A 20,675-nucleotide genomic window follows, 5' to 3' on the forward strand; every position below is an offset into this window, starting at 1 on the left:
GAAGAGCCCGGATCTCAATCCCATTGAGCATGTCTGAGACCAGTTGGATCGGACGGTGAGGGCTAGGGCCATTCTCACCAGAAATGTCCGGGAACTTGCAGGTGCCTTGGTGGAAGAGTGGGGTAACATCTCACAGCAAGAACTGGCAAATCTGGTGCAGTCCATGAGGAGGAGATGCACTGCAGTACTTAATGCAGCTGATGGCCACACCAGATACTGACTGTTACTTTTGATTTTGACTCCCCTTTGTTCAGAGACACATTATTCAATTTCTGTTAGTCTGTGGAACTTGTTCAGTTTATGTCTCAGTTGTTGAATCTTGTTATGTTCATACAAATATTTACATGTTTACACATTGCAAATATTTACACATTGCTACTTCCGGCGCCGACAGAGATGGCCGCCTCGCTTCGTGTTCCTAGGAAACTATGCAGTATTTAGTTTTTTTATGTATTATTTCTTACATTGTTACCCCAGGTAATCTTAGGTTTTATTACATACAGTCGGGAGGAACTATTGGATATAAGAGCAACGTCAACTCACCAACATTATGACCAGGAATACGACTTTCCCGAAGCGGATCCTCTGTTTGGCCTACCACCTAGGACAATGGATCGGATCCCAGCCGGCGACCCAAAACAACGACGCCGTAGAAGAAGGGGCAGACGGAGCGGTCTTCTGGTCAGGCTCCGTAGACGGGCACATCGCGCATCGCTCCCGAGCATGCTACTCGCCAATGTCCAGTCTCTTAACAACAAGGTACACGGAATCCGAGCAAGGGTAGCATTCCAGAGCGACATCCGAGACTGTAACGTTCTTTGTTTCACAGAAACATGGCTCACTCGAGACACGCTATCTGAGTCAGTACAGCCACCTGGTTTCTTCACGCATCGCGCCGACAGAAACAAGCATCTCTCTGGTAAGAAGAAGGGCGGGGATGTATGCCTTATGATTAACGAGACGTGGTGTGATCATAACAATATACAGGAACTCAAGTCCTTTTGTTCACCTGACTTAGAATTCCTCACTATCAAATGCTGACCGCATTATCTACCAAGAGAATTCTCTTCGATCATAATCACAGTCGTGTATATCCCCCCCCCCCCCCCCCCCAAGCAGACACATCGACGGCCCTGAAAGAACTTCATTGGACTCTATGTAAACTGGAAACCACATATCCTGAGGCTGCATTTATTGTAGCCAGGGATTTTAACAAGGCTAATCTGAAAACAAGGCTCCCTAAATTCTATCAGCATACCAGGGGTAGCAAAACCCTGGATCGTTGTTATTCTAACTTCCGCGAAGCATATAAGGCCCTCCCCCGCCCTCCCTTCGGAAAAGCTGACCACGACTCCATTTTGTTGCTCCCAGCCTATAGACAGAAACTAAAACAGGAAGCTCCCGCCCTCAGGTCTGTTCAACGCTGGTCCGATCAATCGGATTCCACGCTTCAAGATTGCTTCGATCGTGGACTGGGATATGTTCCGCATTGCGTCGAACAACAACATTGACGAATACGCTGATTCGGTGTGCGAGTTCATTAACAATTGCATCGGTGATGTTGTACCCACAGTGTCTATTAAAACATTCCCCAACCAGAAACCATGGATTGATGGCAGCATTCGCGCAAAACTGAAGGCGCAAACCACTGCTTTTAATCAGGGCAAGGTGACCGGAAACATGACCGAATACAAACAGTGTAGCTATTCCCTCCGCAAGGCAATCAAACAAGCTAAGCGTCAGTATAGAGACAAAGTGGAGTCGCAATTCAACGGCTCAGACACGAGAGGTATGTGGCAGGGTCTACAGTCAATCATGAACTACAAAAGAAAAACCAGCCCCATCGCGGATCACGATGCCTTGCTCCCAGACAGACTGAACAACTTTTTTGCTCGCTTAGAGGACAATACAGTGCCACTGACACTGTATTGCTACCAAAACCTGCGGCCTCTCCTTCACTGTAGCCAACGTGAGTAAAACATTTAAACGTGTTAACCCTCGCAGGGCTGCAGGCCCAGACGTCATCCCCGGCCACGTTCTCAGAGCATGCGCAGACCAGCTGGCTGGTGTGTTTATAGACATATTTAATCAATCCTTATCCCAGTCTGCTGTCCCCACATGCTTCAAGAGGGCCACCATTGTTCCTGTTCCCAAGAAAGCTAAGGTAACTGAGCTAAATGACTACCGCCCTGTAGCACTCACTTCCGTCATCATGAAGTGCTTTGAGAGACTAGTCAAGGATCATATCACCTCCACCCTACCTGACACCCTAGACCCACTCCAATTTGCTTACCGCCACAATAGGTCCACAGACGACGCAATCCCCATCACACTGCCCTAACCCATCTGGACAAGAGGAATACCTGTGTAAGGATGCTGTTCATCGATTACAGCTCAGCATTTAACACCATAGTACCCTCCAAACTCGTCATTAAGCTTGAGACCCTGGGTCTCGACCCCGCCCTGTGCAACTGGGTCCTGGACTTCCTGATGGGCTGCCCCCAGGTGGTGAGGGTAGGTAACAACATCTCCACCTCGCTGATCCTCAACACTGGGTCCCCACAAGGGTGCGTTCTCAGCCCTCTACTGTACTCCCTGTTCACCCATGACTGCGTGGCCATGCACGCCTCCAACTCAATCATCAAGTTTGCAGACGACACTACAGTGGTAGGCTTGACCACCAACAACGACGAGACGGCCTACAGGGATGAGGTGAGGGCCCTCGGAGTGTGGTGTCATGAAAATAACCTCACACTCAATGTCAACAAAACAAAGGAGATGATCGTGGACTTCAGGAAACAGCAGAAGGAGCAGCCCCCTATCTACATTGACGGGACAGTAGTGGAGAGGGTGGAGAGTTTTTAGTTCCTCGGCGTACACATCACGGACAAACTGAAATGGTCCACCCACACAGACAGCGTGGTGAAGAAGGCGCAGTAGCGCCTCTTCAACCTCAGGAGGCTGAAGAAATTCGGCTTGTCACCAAAAACACTCACAAACTTTTACAGGTGCACAGTCGAGAGCATCCTGTCGGGCTGTATCACCGCCTGGTACGGCAGCTGCTCCACCCATAACCGGAAGGCTCTCCAGAGGGTAGTGAGGTCTGCACAACGCATCACCGGGTGCAAACTACCTGCCCTCCAGGACACCTACACCACCCGATGTCACAGGAAGGCCAAAAAGATCATCAAGGACAACAACCACCCGAGCCACTGCCTGTTTACCCCGCTATCAATTTATCACTAGCCACTTTATATTATATAATGTTTACTTACCCTACATTACTCATCTCTTATGTATATACTGTACGCCACACCATCTACTGCATCTTGCCATATGATGTAATTAAATGTATCACTAGCCACTTTAAACAACGCCACTTTATATAATGTTCTCATACTCTACATTGCTTATCTCATATGTATAAACTGTACTCTATACCATCTACTGCATCTTGCCATCTTGATGTAATGTATCACTAGCCACTTTAAACAACGCCACTTTATATAATGTTCTCATACTCTACATTGCTTATCTCATATGTATAAACTGTACACTATACCATCTACTGCATCTTGCCATCTTGATGTAATGTATCACTAGCCACTTTAGCAATGTCACTTCATATAATGTTTTCATACCCTGCATTGCTCATCTCATATGTATATACTGTACTCTATACCATCTACTGCATCTTACCTATGCCGTTCGGCCATCACTCATTTATGTATTTTTATGTACATATTCATATTCATTCCTTTACACTTGGTAGTTGTTGTGAAATTGTTAGGTTATATTACTTGTTAGATATTACTGCATGGTTGGAACTAGAAGCACAAGCATTTCGCTACACTTGCATTGACACCTGCTAACCATGTGTATGTGACAAATACATTTGATTTGATTTGATTTTGATTTGACATGTTAAGTTTGCTGAAAATAAACGCAGTTGACAGTGAGAGGACGTTTAATATTTGCTGACTTTATGTACAGTATCTGCTGTCTTTCATTGTCTGAAAGACCATCAAGATTTGACCAGGTTCTACTCACCACCTCAAACCACTTGACGAGGGTGCTGAAGTTGGGGTTCTTCTTGTAGTTCTGAATGAGAGCAGACTGGACTCCTCTCCCTGCACACTCTATGTCCACCCTGGGTCTGTCCACCTGGGCCAAATTCACCCTCTTCAGGTCCCTCAGGCCCCAGAACAGAACCTGGACCACAACATATCAGACTGGATCAGACCATTTGAACAGCACCTGAGATCATATTTGAGGGTTGCCTTGAGCTCCCTTTACCTCCACCACCTGGAGCTGTGTCCTCCACCTTCCAGTTTCTAGCTTTGGAGTACTTTCTCTCTTTCCTCTAGCTTGTAGTTTTAGTACCCTCTCTGAGTGCTGTTCCCTAGTCATGGAGTGTTGTCTCACCTCTATGCGGTAGCGGCTGAGGATAGGTCGGATGCCCATGGGTACAGGGAGGATGGGTCCACGTTCTGAGTCTGTCGGACCATCGATGGGAGGAAGCTCTGCCCTCCCCCCTTGTCCAATCTACTCCAGGAAAAGAAGGGAGAGGAGGCAACAACCAATGTATACAACATACTGAGGAGATAAAATGACACATACATTACAAACATCAGCCTCAGTATTCAGCAATAAAAGGATCCGAGATGTTTTGTTTTCCTAGTTTTTAGTTTGGCTTTGTTCTGGACTAGTTTTGCAGAGGTACAGAAGTTAGAGAGAGTAGTTACAGAGCAAGACACTGAATAGAGATGGATGGGGCAGAGAGGGAGAGCAGCACCTTTATAGATTAAAACACTCAGCAGAAGAAGACTTAGACTGACGAGAGAGACCATAGAGTTAGACTGACCAGAGAGACCATAGAGTTAGACTGACCAGAGAGACCCATAGAGTTAGACTGACCAGAGAGACCATAGAGTTAGACTGACCAGAGAGACCATAGAGTTAGACTGACCAGAGAGACCATAGAGTTAGACTGACCAGAGAGCCATAGAGTTAGACTGACCAGAGAGACCATAGAGTTAGACTGACCAGAGAGACCATAGAGTTAGACTGACCAGAGAGACCATAGAGTTAGACTGACCAGAGAGACCATAGAGTTAGACTGACCAGAGAGCCATAGAGTTAGACTGACCAGAGAGACCATAGGGTTAGACTGACCAGAGAGACCATAGAGTTAGACTGACCAGAGAGACCATAGAGTTAGACTGACCAGAGAGACCATAGAGTTAGACTAACCAGAGAGACCATAGAGTTAGACTGACCAGAGAGTGATCATAGAGGGAGGGACAGAAGAGTGAAAAGAGCACCTTAATCTGAGGAACAGCAAAGTCATGGACAGCAATCAGAGCCCTCCTGATCTCCTCATCGTCATAGGGAATCTGCAGAGCGGGGAAAGGGTACAGGAGTATGTAAGGTGGAGGGCAGGAGGTAGGGGGGAGAAGGGCGGGGGTCCAATGAAGGAAGGAGGGAGGAAAGAGAAGGAAGGAGAGTCAAGGGACCACAGGGTGAGAAGGAGAGGATGGAAGAAGGAGAGGAGAAGCATGGAGGAAGAAGTAGAGGAGAGGCATGGAGGAAGAAGGAGAAGAGAGGCATGGAGGAGGAAGAAGAGGAGAGGCATGGAGAAAGAAGGAGAGAATAGGCATGGAGGAGGAAGAAGAGGAGAGGCATGGATGAAGAAGGAAAGGAGAGGCATGGAGGAGGAATAAGAGGAGGAGAGGCATGGAAGAAGAAGGGGAGGAGAGGCATGGGGAAGAAGGGGAGGAGAGGCATGGAAGAAGAAGAGGAGAGGCATGGAGGAAGAAGGAAGATAGGCATGGAGGAAGAAGAAGAGGAGAGGCATGAAGGATAAAGAAGAGGAGAGGCATGGAGGAAGAAGAAGAGAAGCATGGAAGAAGAAGATGAGGAGAGGCATGGAGGAAGAAGGAGAGAAGAGGCATGGAGGAATAAGGGAGGAGAGGCATGGAAGAAGAAGAGGAGGCATGGAGGAAGCAGGAGAGGAGAGGCATGAAGGAAGAAGAGGAAGAGAGGCATGGAAGAAGAAGAAGAGGAGGAGAGGCATGGAGGAAGAAGAGGAGGAGCATGGAGGAAGAAGGAGAAAAGAGGCATGGAGGAAGAAGAGGAGGACAGGCATGGAGGAAGAAGAGGAGGAGAGGCATGGAAGAAGAAGAGGAGGAGAGGCATGGAGGAAGAAGGAGAGAAGAGGAATGGATGAAGAAGAGGAGGAGAGGCATGGAGGAATAAGATGAGGAGAGGCATGGAGGAATAAGGGGAGGAGAGGCATGGCGGAAGAAGAGGAGGAGAGGCATGGAAGAAGAAGAAGAGAGGCATGGGGGAATAAGGAGAGGAGAGGCATGGAGGAAGAAGAGGAGGAGAGGCATGGAAGAAGTAGAAGAGGAGAGGCATGGAGGAAGAAGGAATGGGCATGGAGGAAGAAGGAGAGAAGAGGCATGGAGGAATAAGGGAGGAGCAGGGAGGAAGAAGAGGAGAGGCATGGAGGAAGAAGGAGAGGAGAGGCATGAAGGAAGAAGAGGAAGAGAGGCATGGAAGAAGAAGGGGAGGAGAGGCATGGAGGGAGAAGAGGAGGAGAGGCATGGAGGAAGAAGAGGAAGAGAGGCATGGAAGAAGAAGGGGAGGAGAGGCATGGAGGGAGAAGAGGAGGAGAGGCATGGAGGAAGAAGGAGAGAACAGGCATGGAGGAAGAAGAGGAGGAGAGGCATGGAAGAAGAAGAGGAGGAGAGGCATGGAGGAAGAAGAGGAGGAGAGGCATGGAAGAAGAAGAGGAGGAGAGGCATGGAGGAAGAAGAGGTGGAGAGGCATGGAGGAAGAAGGAGAGAAGAGGAATGGAGGAATAAGGGGAGGAGAGGCATGGAGGAAGAAGAGGAGGAGAGGCATGGAGGAATAAGGAGAGGAGAGGCATGGAGGAAGAAGAGGAGGAGAGGCATGGAAGAAGTAGAAGAGGAGAGGCATGGAGGAATAAGGTCAGCAGAGGCAAGGAGGAATAAGGTTAGGAGAGGCATGGAGGAAGAGGAGGAGGAGAGTCATGGAAGAAGAAGAGGAGGAAAGGCATGGAGGAAGAAGAGGAGGAGCAGGGAGGAAGAAGGAGAAAAGAGGCATGGAGGAAGAGGAAGAGGAGAGGCATGGAGGAAGAAGAAAAAGAGAGGCATGGAGGAAGAATGGGAGGAGAGGCATGGATGAATAAGATGAGGAGAGGCATGGAGGAAGATGAGGAGGAGAGGCATGGAAGGAGAAGAGGAGGAGGCATGGAGGAAGAAGGAGAGGAGAGGCATGGAAGAAGATAAAGAGAGGCATGGAGGAAGAAGAGGAGGAGAGGCATGGAGGAATATGGAGAGGAGAGGCATGGAGGAAGAAGGAGAAGAGAGGCATGAGGAAGAAGGAGAGGCATGTAGGAAGAATAGGAGAGGCATGGAGAATGAGGGAGAGGAAAGGCATGGAGGAAGAAGGAGAGGAGAGGCATGGAAGAAGAAGAAGAGGAGAGGCATGGAGGAAGAAGAGGAGGAGGCATGGAGGAAGAAGGAGAGGAGAGGCATGGAGAAAGCAGGAGTGGAAAGTTATGGGGGATGAAGGAGAGGAGAGTCATGGAGGAAGAAGGAGAGGCATGTCAGAAGAACAGGAGTGGCATGGAGAATGAGGGAGAGGAGAGGCATGGAGGAAGAAGGAGAGGAGAAGCATGGAAGAAGAAGAAGAGGAGAGGCATGGAAGAAGAAGAAGAGGAGAGGCATGGAGGAAGAAGAAGAGGAGAGGCATGGATGAAGAAGAGGAGAGGCATAGAAGAATAAGAGGAGGAGAGGCATTGAGGAAGAAGAGGAGGAGAGGCATGTAAGAAGAAGAGGAGAGGCATGGAAGAAGAAGAAGAGGAGAGGCATGGAAGAAGAAGAAGAGGAGAGGCATGGAGGAAGAAGAAGAGGAGAGGCATGGATGAAGAAGAGGAGAGGCATAGAAGAATAAGAGGAGGAGAGGCATTGAGGAAGAAGAGGAGGAGAGGCATGTAAGAAGAAGAGGAGAGGCATGGAAGAAGAAGAGGAGGAGAGGCATGGAGGAAGAAAAGGAGGAAAGGATTGGAGGAAGAAGGAGAGAAGGGGCATGGAGGAAGAAGAGGAAGAGAGGCATGGAGGAAGAAGAAGAGGAGAGGCATGGAGGAATAAGATGAGGAGAGGCATTGAGGAAGATGAGGAGGAGAGGCATGGAAGGAGAAGAGGAGGAGAGGCATGGAGGAAGAAGGAGAGAAAAGGCATGGAGGAATAAGGGAGGAGAGGCATGGAAGAAGAAGGAGAGAAGAGGCATGGAGGAATAAGGGAGGAGAGGCATGGAAGAAGAAGAGGAGAGGCATGGAGGAAGAAGAGGAGGAGAAGCACGGAAGAAGAAGAGGAAGAAGGCATGGAAGAAGAAGAGGAGGAGAGGCATGGAGGAAGAAGGAGAGGAGAGGCATGGAGGAAGAAGGAGAGGAGAGGCATGGAGGAAGAAGGAGAGGAAAGGCTTGGAGGAAGAAGAGGAGAGGCATGGAGGAAGAAAGAGAGGAAAGGCATGGAGGAAGAAGGAGAGGAAAGGCATGGAGGAAGAAAGAGAGGAAAGGCATGGAGGAAGAAGAGGAGAGGCATGGAGGAAGAAGAGGAGGAGAGGCATGGAAGAAGGAGAGAAGAGGCATGGATGAAGAAGAAAATTGTGGATGGACAATTAAGATGAATTGTAAATTAATAACAGACAGATGAAGAGAAGGAAAGACAGAGAGAGAAGGAATGAGAGACCCTTCTTTTCTAGATTTGCTGAGGAATCAGCTCATCACCGTGCTCTGTGCACAACTGTTCATCAGTTGCATATTCCATGCATTTGGTAAATCTGCTGACAGTCATTCTCCTCGTGATTCATTTGTCTAATAACTTCTTGTGTGTCGGTGTGTATTTTTAAACTCTTTCCATGCATGTCAATGACATGCTCTTAGTGTGTTCCTGGCATGTTATTTAGTTCCTAGTGTGTGTGTGTGTGTGGTGTGTGTGTGCGTGTGCGTGTGTGTGTGTGGTGTGTGTGTGTGTGTGTGTGTGTGTGTGTGTGCGTGCGTGTTTCCTCGTGTGCGTGTTCCTGGTGTGTATATGTGCATACGTGTATGTCCTGATATGTGTGTGTGTGTACTTGCAGTGTGCACACGTGTCTATGTGTGCGAGTGTGTGTGATCAGCTGACCTGCAGCAGCTCGAAGGCAGCCAGTAGGTCACCGGCAGTAGAGTTACCACGGTAGATCTGATAGTACTCTAGCTGTGGGGGGAACCTCGGGGGACCGTAGTGCTCGTCACACATCTTAGTGATGGGCTTAGCAAACGTCCGACCAATGAACTCTGCCTTGCCCTGGACACCACAGAGACAACCGTAGAAAGAAAACCAAAGTTAGAAACCAGTTTATGGGGTGTACTTCTTGTCATGGCCACTGGGGGCCAATGTAAGCACAGAGATAATACTGAAAATGGTGTATAAAGTGGGGACTGTTCAGAGAACATGCTAGCTACCATAAGGCTAACAGAATTTGAAAGGTTCTACCAGGGGTCATATCCCTATTGGTTCCATCAGTTTATGAGAAGCATGCATGACTGATAGAGTAAACACTTCAACCAAACAACTGCAACCAATCAACTACTGTTTCAGCTATCAAACACAACCATGTCTACAACCACTACAAGAAGAACATGCTTATGGCTACGTCATGGACAGATGGCAAACCTAGTTTGGGAATGCCCTGTAAAATAGCCTGTCCTGCCTCTTGCATGACTTGGCTAACTAGCTACGTTGCTACGCAAACAGAAGCCCAAAGCAGGAGAGGCCCTACTTCTAGCTTTCACACTCTACTTAGCCCCAACAGCATCATCCACAATATGAGCAGGAACAGGAGGAACATGGTAAATTAAGACCGTAACAGATACACAGTAAGGACATATGGACAAACACAAAGTGGTTGGATCACAGACAGGGACGGACTGGGACCAGAAATCAGCCCTGGCATTTCTATCACACCGGCCCATTTTCCCTTGAGGCCCCCACACCGGCCCATTTTTTCCTTGATGCCCCCATTATCGGCCAAATAATAATAATTTTGTGAAAAGAAACCTGAGATAGACATGGACCAGCCCATCTGGCATTTGCCCAAAATGGCCAGTCCAGTCTCACAGTACTTTGTATCCTAGTATCCTTTGAATCCGACAAAACAATTGTTTCACTATGAATATCTCTCTCACTCTCTCACTCTCTCACTCTCTGTCGGGTCATACCACAGTGTCCTGGTCGTAGACCTCTACCACAATGATAGGTGGGTCGTCTCGTAGCTCGCCGGCCTCCCCAAACAGCTCAACATCATCAAACACTAGCAGCTGGTCCCACGTAGGGCACAGAGTCTCACTCAGGACCTAAAACACATGGACACACATTAACAGACACACACACATACGGCTTACTAGGCCCATGTAGAGCAGAGACTGACTCAGAACACACACACACACGCATATGCACAAAAACACACACACTGACACACACAAACACACACGCACACACACACATGCACACGCACACACACACACACACCCTCTATCTTACCTCAGTGACCTGGCTATGTGTGGAGAAGAATACCCTGGCAAAGGGGTCTGACAAGCCACTGCTGTCTGCAGCAAACAGACTCCTGGCCTGGTACATGTGAGCCCTCAGCTGGAACACCTGCTTCACTGCAGAGCAGAGAGAGGATACAGTGATGAGACAACACTCAGATACACAGGAGAGCAGAGAGAGGACACAGTGATGAGACAACACTCAGATACACAGGAGAGCAGGGAGAGGATACAGAGATTAGACAACACTCAGATACACAGGAGAGCAGAGAGAGGATACAGTGATGAGACAACACTCAGATACACAGGAGAGCAGAGAGAGGACACAGTGATGAGACAACACTCAGATACACAGGAGAGCAGGGAGAGGATACAGTGATGAGACAACACTCAGATACACAGGAGAGCAGAGAGAGGACACAGAGATTAGACAACACTCAGATACACAGGAGAGCAGGGAGAGGATACAGTGATGAGACAACACTCAGATACACAGGAGAGCAGAGAGAGGACACAGAGATTAGACAACACTCAGATACACAGGAGAGCAGGGAGAGGACACAGTGATTAGACAACACTCAGATACACAGGAGAGCAGAGAGAGGACACAGTGATGAGACAACACTCAGATACACAGGAGAGCAGAGAGAGGACACAGAGATTAGACAACACTCAGATACACAGGAGAGCAGAGAGAGGACACAGAGATTAGACAACACTCAGATACAAAGGAGAGCAGAGAGAGGACACAGAGATTAGACAACACTCAGATACACAGGAGAGCAGAGAGAGGACACAGAGATTAGACAACACTCAGATACACAGGAGAGCAGAGAGAGGACACAGAGATTAGACAACACTCAGATACACAGGAGAGCAGAGAGAGGACACAGAGATGCACAGGTGTGAGCCATCACACTTGAGTACGTACTTCAATAAATGGGTCTAGGTAATGGAGTGTGTAAATACAAAACGTAGCTATCTTATAACGCAGCTGCTCACTCACCATAGCTACAGTATATAGAGGTTACAGACTGTAGACAGACTTACTGTTATAGACCAGACTTACTGTTGTAAACCAGACTGACGGGGGGTGCAGACTGTAGACATACTTACTGTTATAGACCAGACTTACTGTTGTAAACCAGACTGACGGGGGGTGCAGACTGTAGACAGACTTACTGTTATAGACCAGACTTACTGTTGTAAACCAGACTGACGGGGGGTGCAGACTGTAGACAGACTTACTGTTATAGACCAGACTTACTGTTGCAAACCAGACTGACGGGGGTACAGACTGTAGACAGACTTACTGTTATAGACCAGACTTACTGTTGTAAACCAGACTGACGTGGGGTACAGACTGTAGACAGACTTACTGTTATAGACCAGACATACTGTTGTAAACCAGACTGACGGGGGGTACAGACTGTAGACAGACTTACTGTTATAGACCAGACTTACTGTTGTAAACCAGACTGACGGGGGGTGCAGACTGTAGACAGACTTACTGTTATAGACCAGACTTACTGTTGTAAACCAGACTGACGGGGGGTGCAGACTGTAGACAGACTTACTGTTATAGACCAGACTTACTGTTGTAAACCAGACTGACGGGGGGTACAGACTGTAGACAGACTTACTGTTATAGACCAGACTTACTGTTGTAAACCAGACTGACGGGGGGTACAGACTGCAGACAGGGGCTTCTCCTGGGAGCCTTGTTCTCTTCAAAGCCGTTGGGCAGGCCAGACAGGAAGTCCTTCCTCTGTTTGTTGAGGCCCAGCCACAGGTACATCTCCATCTTAGCCTGCACTGTCCAACCCGCTGGACCAAACCCCTTCTTACCAGGCAGCTGGGGACACAAACGTTACAGTAACGTTATAGATGTATATAACTTTCATCAGCCTTAGAAAGATTTTAATCTTAGCTTGGGATCTAAAGACACAAGGCCACAGACCTACAACAGCAACACTAAGGTAAATGGCCATTCAACAGTTTGTTTGGGTTATAAAACAAAACAATGAGGGTAGGGAGAAGTGGATGGCAGAGAGAGTCGAGAAGGTTCACGTCACGTACCCTGAGGAAGACAGCTTTGACCTTGCCACAGTCCTTGCCTGTCTCCTCGTCTACGATGGAGTAGAGGATGTCTTTGGAGGGGATGCGGGCATAGGCGATACGCTTGTTGTTACTCATCATCCATACAAACACGTCTGGGATACTGTGCTGGGGCTGGAGGGCACAGAGGATATAGGGTCAACGTTTTATAGCAGCCAATACAGGCTGAAATTCACGTGCATAACATAAATGATATTGATAAACACAAGAATGCACACCCTTGTATCGGTGAATTACATTTTATGAGTATACAGTTTATTGTTGCACAGTGTTACTCTTTACTGTACATAGTGATTGGTTATGATTATGCTAGTGTTTTATAATGGAGAGCTAGGATCCACTGTTGGGAGGTTGCCTGTGCTCTCTCTATAAGGCCTGAATTGCTCTGTCAATGCAGCTAGAACGTGTTATAAATAAAGTTGAGTTTAACAGAATCTGTACTGTACCTCGTCGGCAAGGAAACGGAGCCTGTGCAGGAAGTTCTGAACCATCTTCAATTTGTCTCTAACCGTGTTCCTCTTCACCTGGGAGCGAATCAGCTTGGCCTGCTGCCCCATGCTCTCCTACAGAGAAGGATATGACATTAGAAACATTCCCACGCTCTGCTACACAAGGATAGATTCATATCCATAACAACTCTCTCCATCACTCTCTCAGAGCAGCCCTGTACCATTTCTCTCATGCAGGACTTGAGTCTCTCTTTGTCCAGTTTAGTTCTGCCTGCCTGGTTCTGGTCTTTGTTGGCCAAAGTGACGAAACGACTGAAAGTAAAAACACAGAGACACTTACAGAAGATGTTTTAGTTGTCATCACTGTGTTTCTGGCTATGGCAGTCCAGTCACTGTATCAACAGAAGTGATTATGGCTGTGGTATCAGTAATGTTAGCTCACTTGCAGCCAGTGCTGAGTTCCTCCAGCACCCCTCGGAGTCTGCGCTCTGGATAGGCCTTCTCTGTCTTAATGACCTCCTGCACGTCATTCAGACCCTCCTCCTGTCGGATACAACCCACAAACACAAACAAGTGTATCAGTACCAGAAATGCCTTGAGTTTATTGGGGTTCATCTAATTATTATCCTGCTGGTGCACATTCAACATGAATAGTTACTGACCATTTTGTCAGCGATCTTGTCCATGATGTTGGAGTTGTAGAGTCGTCTCCTCTGGTCCTGCCACCAGCTCTTGATGTAGATACACGGCTTCTTCTCAAAGTAGGGCAGGTGGAAGTAGTTCCTGAGGTTGGCAGAAAAAAAAGGTATGATGTGATGAGTGTTGACATTATCTGAGTCCCTCAGAGAATAAGACCAATGGTAACAGATTTATTTCATATTTCAATATGTAATATGCTTTGTACCATGCTATTCTTTTATCTCCATTATTTTATGTTAGAGCACTTTGTGACACATATCTGTATAGACTACATTGTGATCTATGAATATGGAAGAGCTAGACCAAGTGGTTCCCAGACTTGTTTTGTTGTTAGACGCCATAAGCAAAACAATATTTCTAGCCAGAACCCTGGCTTTAGACATGACCCAGGAGGAACTGACAAACTTGACCCACCACCCCTGATCCTGACCCTTGAACCCCTGTCCTCTGACCTGTCTGTGATGACAGGTTTCATGGGAGGGGTGGAGGACACAGACACCAGGTCCCCATCATCATCCGCCTCGTCCTCACTGGAGTTCTGCTGGATCAGCTCTGACTCTTCCTCATCACTCTCTCCTCCTCCCTCTTTCTTCTTCTTCTTAGCTGCAGTGGGCTTGCTTACTCCGTCTATCTGGTTGCCGTAGTTACCTGGGAGAAGGAAATGTGAAAAGTAGAGAGAATAGTAGAATTGTATGGTTATGTTTTTGTTTGCAATATTTACATGCCAAACACACAAATCATTGAGTACCTTTTTTGTCCAATACTAATGATAATTGAGTCTGTTATTACTGTATACCCCCCAAGTGTACTACTTACCTATTGTGACCTCGAAGCTGATTGGCTTATCGCCGATCTTCCTGTCGATCATGGTGGCCTCCAGGAAGGAACCAAATAAGAAGAATTCCTCTATTTTCCCTGTGGCACTCTGAACAGAATAAAGAAGACAGATTAACAACAGAATACAGATAAGCGGTAGAACCAAACCCGCTTTAATTACAATTTCTCAAACACACAGAATGCAGAATAAACAAATACAGTCCCATTCACCGACATATAGGTTTTTCTTTTCAATCATAAACAATTATCCTAAACAAAAAATATAAGCGCAACATGTAAACTGTTGTTTCCATGTTTCAAAAGCCAAAATAAAAGATCCCAGAAATGTTCCATACGCACAAAAAGCTTATTAGTTTATATTCCTGCTAGTGAGCCTTTCTCCTTTGCCAAGTTAATCTATCCACCTGACAGGTGGGGCAAATCAAGAAACTGATTAAACAGCATTATCATTACACAGGTGCACCTTGTGCTGGGGGCAATAAAAGGCCACAAAACACAACACAATGCCACAGATGTCCCAAGTTTTGAGGGAGTGTGCAATTGGCATGCTGACCGCAGGAATGTCCACCAGAGCTGTTGCCAGAGAATTAAATGTTCATTTCTACCAATGCTTTTTTAGAGAATTTGGCAGTATGTCCAACCGGCCTCACAACCGCAGATCACGTGTAACCACACCAGCCCAGGACCACCATATCTGGCTTCGTCACCTGCAGGATTGTCTGAGACCAGCCACTCGGACAGCTGATGGAACTGTGGGTTTGCACAACCGAAGAATTTCTACACAAACTGTCAGAAACCATCTTAGGGAAGCTCATTTGAGTGCCCGTTGTCTACACCAGGGTCTTAACCTAACTGCAGTTCGGCGTCCTAACCGACTTCAGTGGGCAAATGTTCAAATTCAAAGGCCACTGGCACGCTGGAGAAGTGGCTCTTCATGGTTGAATCCCAGTTTCAACTGTACCGGGCAGATGGCAGACAGCATGTATTGCGTTGTGTGGGCGAGTGGTTTGCTGAAATCTACGTTGTGAACAGAGTGCCCCGTGGTGGTGGTGGGGTTATGGTATGGGCAGGCATAAGCTACGGACAACAAAAACAATTACATTTTATCAACGGCAATTTGAATGCCGTGATGAGATCCTGAGGCCTATTGCTGTGCAATTCATCCACAGCAATCACCTCATGTTTGAGCATGATAATGTCACAAGGATCTGTACACAACTCATGGAAGCTGAAAATGTCCCAGTTCTTCCATGGCCTGCATACTCACCAAACATGTCATCCATTGAGCATGTATGGGAATGCTCTGGATCGACGTGTACGACAGTATGTTCCAGTTCCCACCAATATCCATCAACTTTTCACTACCATATGAAAGGAGCAGGGACAACATCACACAGGCCACAATCACAAGCCTGATCAACTCAATGCGAAGGAGATGTGTCATGTTGCATGAGGTAAATTGTGGTCACACCAGATACTGACTAGTTTTCAGATCCACGCCTTTAAGTTATTTGTGAACAACAGATGCATATCTGTATTCCCAGTCATGTAAAATCCATAAATTAGGGCCTAATCTATTTCCTTCAATTGACTGATTTCCTTATATGAACTGTAACTCAGTAAAATCTTTGAAATTGTTGCATTTATATTTTGGTTCAGTGTATCTTTTCAAGTCAGTGTTGATTAAGATGTTGATTAAGATGTTGAGCAGGTTAGGGTTGGCCTCTTTAAAAACTCTCTCTCTCTGTCTCTGCCTCTCTCTCTCTCTCTCTCTCTCTGTCTCTCTCGCTCTCACTCTCGCTATACCTGCCCCTGCCACATAGTCAAACTGATACCAATAACTTACACACACAGGGGAGATATTAGGGAGGCATTAGCTAAACAAAGAGACAGCAAGGGGATAGTTGGCTACTTAGCCAGGGGTAACAAAGTAGATGCTATTGATTTCCCTAACAGCCAGTTAATATCTTTAAGGTCTATTATAATGTCAATATAACATAACTGTGAGGATTGACGCTGGAGGCGAGAAGCAGGTACAGGGAGAACATTTAATAAACAACGGACATGAAACAGAACAGGAACAGCGTCATTACAGGGGATAAATAAGACATCAATGCTGACACAGGAAACAAACTGAGGGGCAGACAGATATAGAGGGGGTAATCAACAAAGTAATGGAGTCCAGGTGAGTCCAATATTGTGCAGCTGCGCGTAATGATGGTGACAGGTGTGCGTAATGAAGGGCAGCGTGGGGCCCTCGAGCACCAGAGGGGAAGTGGGAGCAGGCGTGAAAATAACGACAATTTAACATCAGAATGGAAACATCTAACCTATGACTATTTATGGGGATGTCAGGAGGTCATATGCAGGGTCAAAGGGCAAAGCTGAACACGTGTAGGAGTAGGCGAGTTGTTTTTGTTTGCTGAAATCCATACTTGTTAATAAAACGTTAAACAAATACAACCATCGACTGTTTCCTCGTATCGACTAACAGCGACTCGATGTAGTCGGGGGTACACTCCACCCACAGTGGAGTTGAGAAACCCAGCTAGCGTAGGAGTTATGTAGGATTAGGGGACAATTAATAGTTTGGCAGTTTGCTTTCTTCCAATGTCCTATTGCCTCATAGGGGGTGGGAAGGACCATGAAATTGCTTCTTCCAATTACTGATAAACATGTTAGAACTGTTAAGGCTCCATGGATTGATGAGGAATTGAAAATGTATGTGAGTAGACTCAACAAAAAGAAGAAGAAACTGTATTATGAAGCCAAGATCAATGATATAAAGAATGATGGAAGAAAACTTTGAATAAAATGATGGGCAGAAAGACTAATTCAACTCCATCTTTCATGGAATCACATGGATTATTCATCACAAAACCATTTGATGTTGCCAATTAATGCAATGATTACTTCATTGGCAAAGTGGGCAAGGTTAGGAAGGAAATGCCAACAACGAACAGTGAGCCTTCATATTCATGCATAAAATGTATAATGAAAGAAAAGCATTTTAAGTTTGAATTTTGCAAACTTAGTGTGAGAGAGATGGAAAAATTATTGTTGTCAATCAATAATGACAAACCTCCTGCCATAGACAACTTAGAAGGAAAGCTACTGAGGATGGTAGCTGACTGTATGGCCACTCCTATCTGTCATATCTTTAATCTGAGCCTAGAGGAAGGTGTTTGTCCTCAGGCCAGGAGGGAAGCCAAAGTCATTCCGCTACCCAAGTGGCCTTTACTGGTTCTTTACTGGTTCTAACAACAACATTGTTTTTGATCAATTACAATGCTATTTCACAGTAAACTAATTAACATCAGACGTTCAGCATGCTTATAGAGAAGGGCACTCAACATGTACTGCACTGACACAAATGACTGATGATTGGTTGAAAGACATTGATAATACAAAGATTGTGGGAGCTATACTGTTAGATGTCAGTGCAGCCTTTGATATTATTGACCATTACATTTGATTTGATTTGATACGCTTTTCAACCTCTGCCATATCGTGGATTCAGAGCTACAGTTGAAGTCAGAAGTTCGGAATTGGCGCAGCCAGAGTCGCCTTTCAGCCCGAGGTCTCCAGCGACGCGCATCAGCCAGAGGTCTCCAGCAACGTACATCAGCCCGAGGTCTTCAGCGATGCGCCATAGCCCAGAGACTTCGGGAAGGGTAACATTTAATAATTATTTAGCGGGGGTGGACAGGTTAGGTGGGGGAGTAAGGCCGGAGCCTGAGCCACCTCCATAGTAGGTGGATTGGGGAGGGGGGGTGTAGCACAAGAACCGTCGGTGACGGTGGCCACCCTCCCTTCCCTCCCTTTAGTTTGGGATAATTTTTTGGGGGGGGGGATATTTTTGTGTTTTTTTGTGTGAGGTGCATCCGGGGTCTGCACCTTTGGGGGGGGTACTCTCACGTCCTGACCAGTAAAGGGGTTATTTGTTATTGTAATTTGGTCAGGACGTGGCAGGGGGTGTTTGTTTTATGTGGTTCGGGGTTTGTTGGGATATGTATTTATGTAAGAGGGGTGTTTGTTTTATGTGTTCCGGGGTTTTTGGGTATTGTTCTATGTTTTGTATTTCTATGGTTTTTCTATGTTGTGTATTTCTTTGTTGGCCTGCTATGGCTCTCAATCAGGAACAGCTGTACATCGTTGTTGCTGATTGGGAGTCATACTTAGGTAGCCCTTTTTTCACCTGTCTTTTGTGGGAAGTTGTTTTTGCATTGCTGTGTGTAGCCTGCAAGACTGTTTGTCGATCGTTCGTTTTCTTGTTTTGTTATTTAGTGTTCAATAAAAGTTTAATATGAGCACTCAACCCGCTGCGCCTTGGTCTACTACATACGACGACCGTTACATATATGTTAAGTTGAGGGTTTTCATTTCGAGTGATATAACCAATGAGGAATCACTGAACAATGTCATCCTAAATTTCGGTTGGATAATTAATTGGGGTTTGATTATCATTTGGGAACTGAATGATTTCCCTTACCTATTCCCTATTCATGACTACATCTCTCATGATGACCCCAATCCTGAGCATAAGGACTCAGATGTGGAGCCCACACTGAGTGGACAAGGTGCCCAGAGAGGGGTGTCTGTCACTGGTGTAGGAATGGTTCTGAACGGGGTGGACATTTTTATCATGCTGGCCTCTACCTTTGTGTATGATGCCAGTGTGATGACTGTTCTATTTGCTGTAATGAAGCTTGTGAATGATTTAATTTTTTATGCTTAATTTTCTGTTCCAGATTGACCTTGTTTAGACAAGAAAGGTCTAAAACTCAGCAAAGGTTGTTTACCATGGATGAGATGTCAGGCGCCAGAAATATGTACTTTGTTTGTTTACATTTATGTTTAACAATAGTCATGTAATGCTTGTACCTTTAGATTTTTCCAGGAGAAGCTTAGCTTCTTGAGAGGGGAATGTGATCGAAAAATGATCTATTCACCTTATTTGTTGGATATGTAACAATTATTTACTTAACAAAGATGTTTGTTTTTTAAGATATTTCTGTTCAATTTAAGATATTTCTGTTCTGCTAGTGTTGTGTTTTATGGTGTCCACTCTAGCACCCTGCAGCTAGTCTGGGTGTTGAGGACATGGATCCTACTAGAGATAACTTGAAGCTGACAATTGATTGATGTTGGTGAGAAAAACCTAAAAGCTGGCATTCCATAGACAAGATGTTGTGTGTGTGACTCGAGATAGAGAGAGCGGGTTTAGAACAATGAGAGGGTTTAGAACAATGCCTCATTGTCTCATCGTCCTGGCATCTGGGAAACTAAGCCGGGATGGGGGTAAAACACCATCCTGTGTAGATGACTAAGGTGGCTTATGGGAAATAAAACCATTGTGACTAAGCATTTTTATGTCCTATATAATATACGTTTTTTAATTTTCAGTTAGGCTCTCAGCCAAGACGGTTAGGCTGACGGTTTCATTATTGCAATAATTCATCAATATTAAATAAAGATGATTGCTTGTAGAAATGACCAAGTCTCTCTCAGTACTGAAATTCCACGACAATAGTCACTTCACCCCTACCTACATGTATAAATTACCTCAACTAACCTGTACCCCCGCACACTGACTCGGCACCGGTACCTCCTGTATATACCCTCATTATTGTTATTCTTATTGTGTTACTTTTTATTATTCTTTTTTACTTTATTCTATTTGGTAAATATTTTAATATCTTAACTCTTCTTGAACTGCACTGTTGGTTAAGGGTTTGTAAGTAAGCATTTCACGGTAAGGTCTACACTTGTTGTATTCGGCGCATGTGACAAATAAAGTTTGATTTGATTTGATTTTTTGACCGATGCGCCACTCGGGAGCCCTGATATGTAGGCTATGTGTGTAGTTTTAAAATGTACGTAGTTATGTCCTTGAGCTGTTCTTCTCTACTAATATTATGTGTTATGTCATGTTCCATGTTTTGTGTGGACCC

At 46.0% G+C, this 20,675-nt stretch overlaps 1 protein-coding gene across 7 annotated transcripts in view; it reads right to left on the reverse strand.

Annotated features, from left to right (window-relative positions):
- Positions 1–20,675, reverse strand: part of LOC115175094 (otoferlin) — a 119,942-nt gene that overhangs the window by 18,442 nt on the left and 80,825 nt on the right. For 5 of the 7 annotated variants that reach the window (XM_029734563.1, XM_029734477.1, XM_029734312.1 and 2 more), the window contains exons 16-29: positions 14,701–14,809; positions 14,337–14,532; positions 13,848–13,968; positions 13,628–13,728; positions 13,407–13,497; positions 13,183–13,299; positions 12,698–12,850; positions 12,281–12,473; positions 10,611–10,735; positions 10,289–10,423; positions 9,213–9,374; positions 5,325–5,396; positions 4,426–4,545; positions 4,051–4,212 (exon numbers count right to left, since the gene is read on the reverse strand). In XM_029734563.1, coding sequence (XP_029590423.1) covers positions 4,051–4,212; positions 4,426–4,545; positions 5,325–5,396; positions 9,213–9,374; positions 10,289–10,423; positions 10,611–10,735; positions 12,281–12,473; positions 12,698–12,850; positions 13,183–13,299; positions 13,407–13,497; positions 13,628–13,728; positions 13,848–13,968; positions 14,337–14,532; positions 14,701–14,809 — 1,857 coding nt within the window. The remainder of the gene's footprint in view (positions 1–4,050; positions 4,213–4,425; positions 4,546–5,324; positions 5,397–9,212; positions 9,375–10,288; positions 10,424–10,610; positions 10,736–12,280; positions 12,474–12,697; positions 12,851–13,182; positions 13,300–13,406; positions 13,498–13,627; positions 13,729–13,847; positions 13,969–14,336; positions 14,533–14,700; positions 14,810–20,675) is intronic. The other 2 variants (XM_029734705.1, XM_029734635.1) reach the window with 1 other exon arrangement.

The sequence above is a fragment of the Salmo trutta genome, chromosome 1 (assembly GCF_901001165.1).
Source record: "Salmo trutta chromosome 1, fSalTru1.1, whole genome shotgun sequence".
Taxonomy (NCBI): Eukaryota; Metazoa; Chordata; class Actinopteri; order Salmoniformes; family Salmonidae; genus Salmo; species Salmo trutta.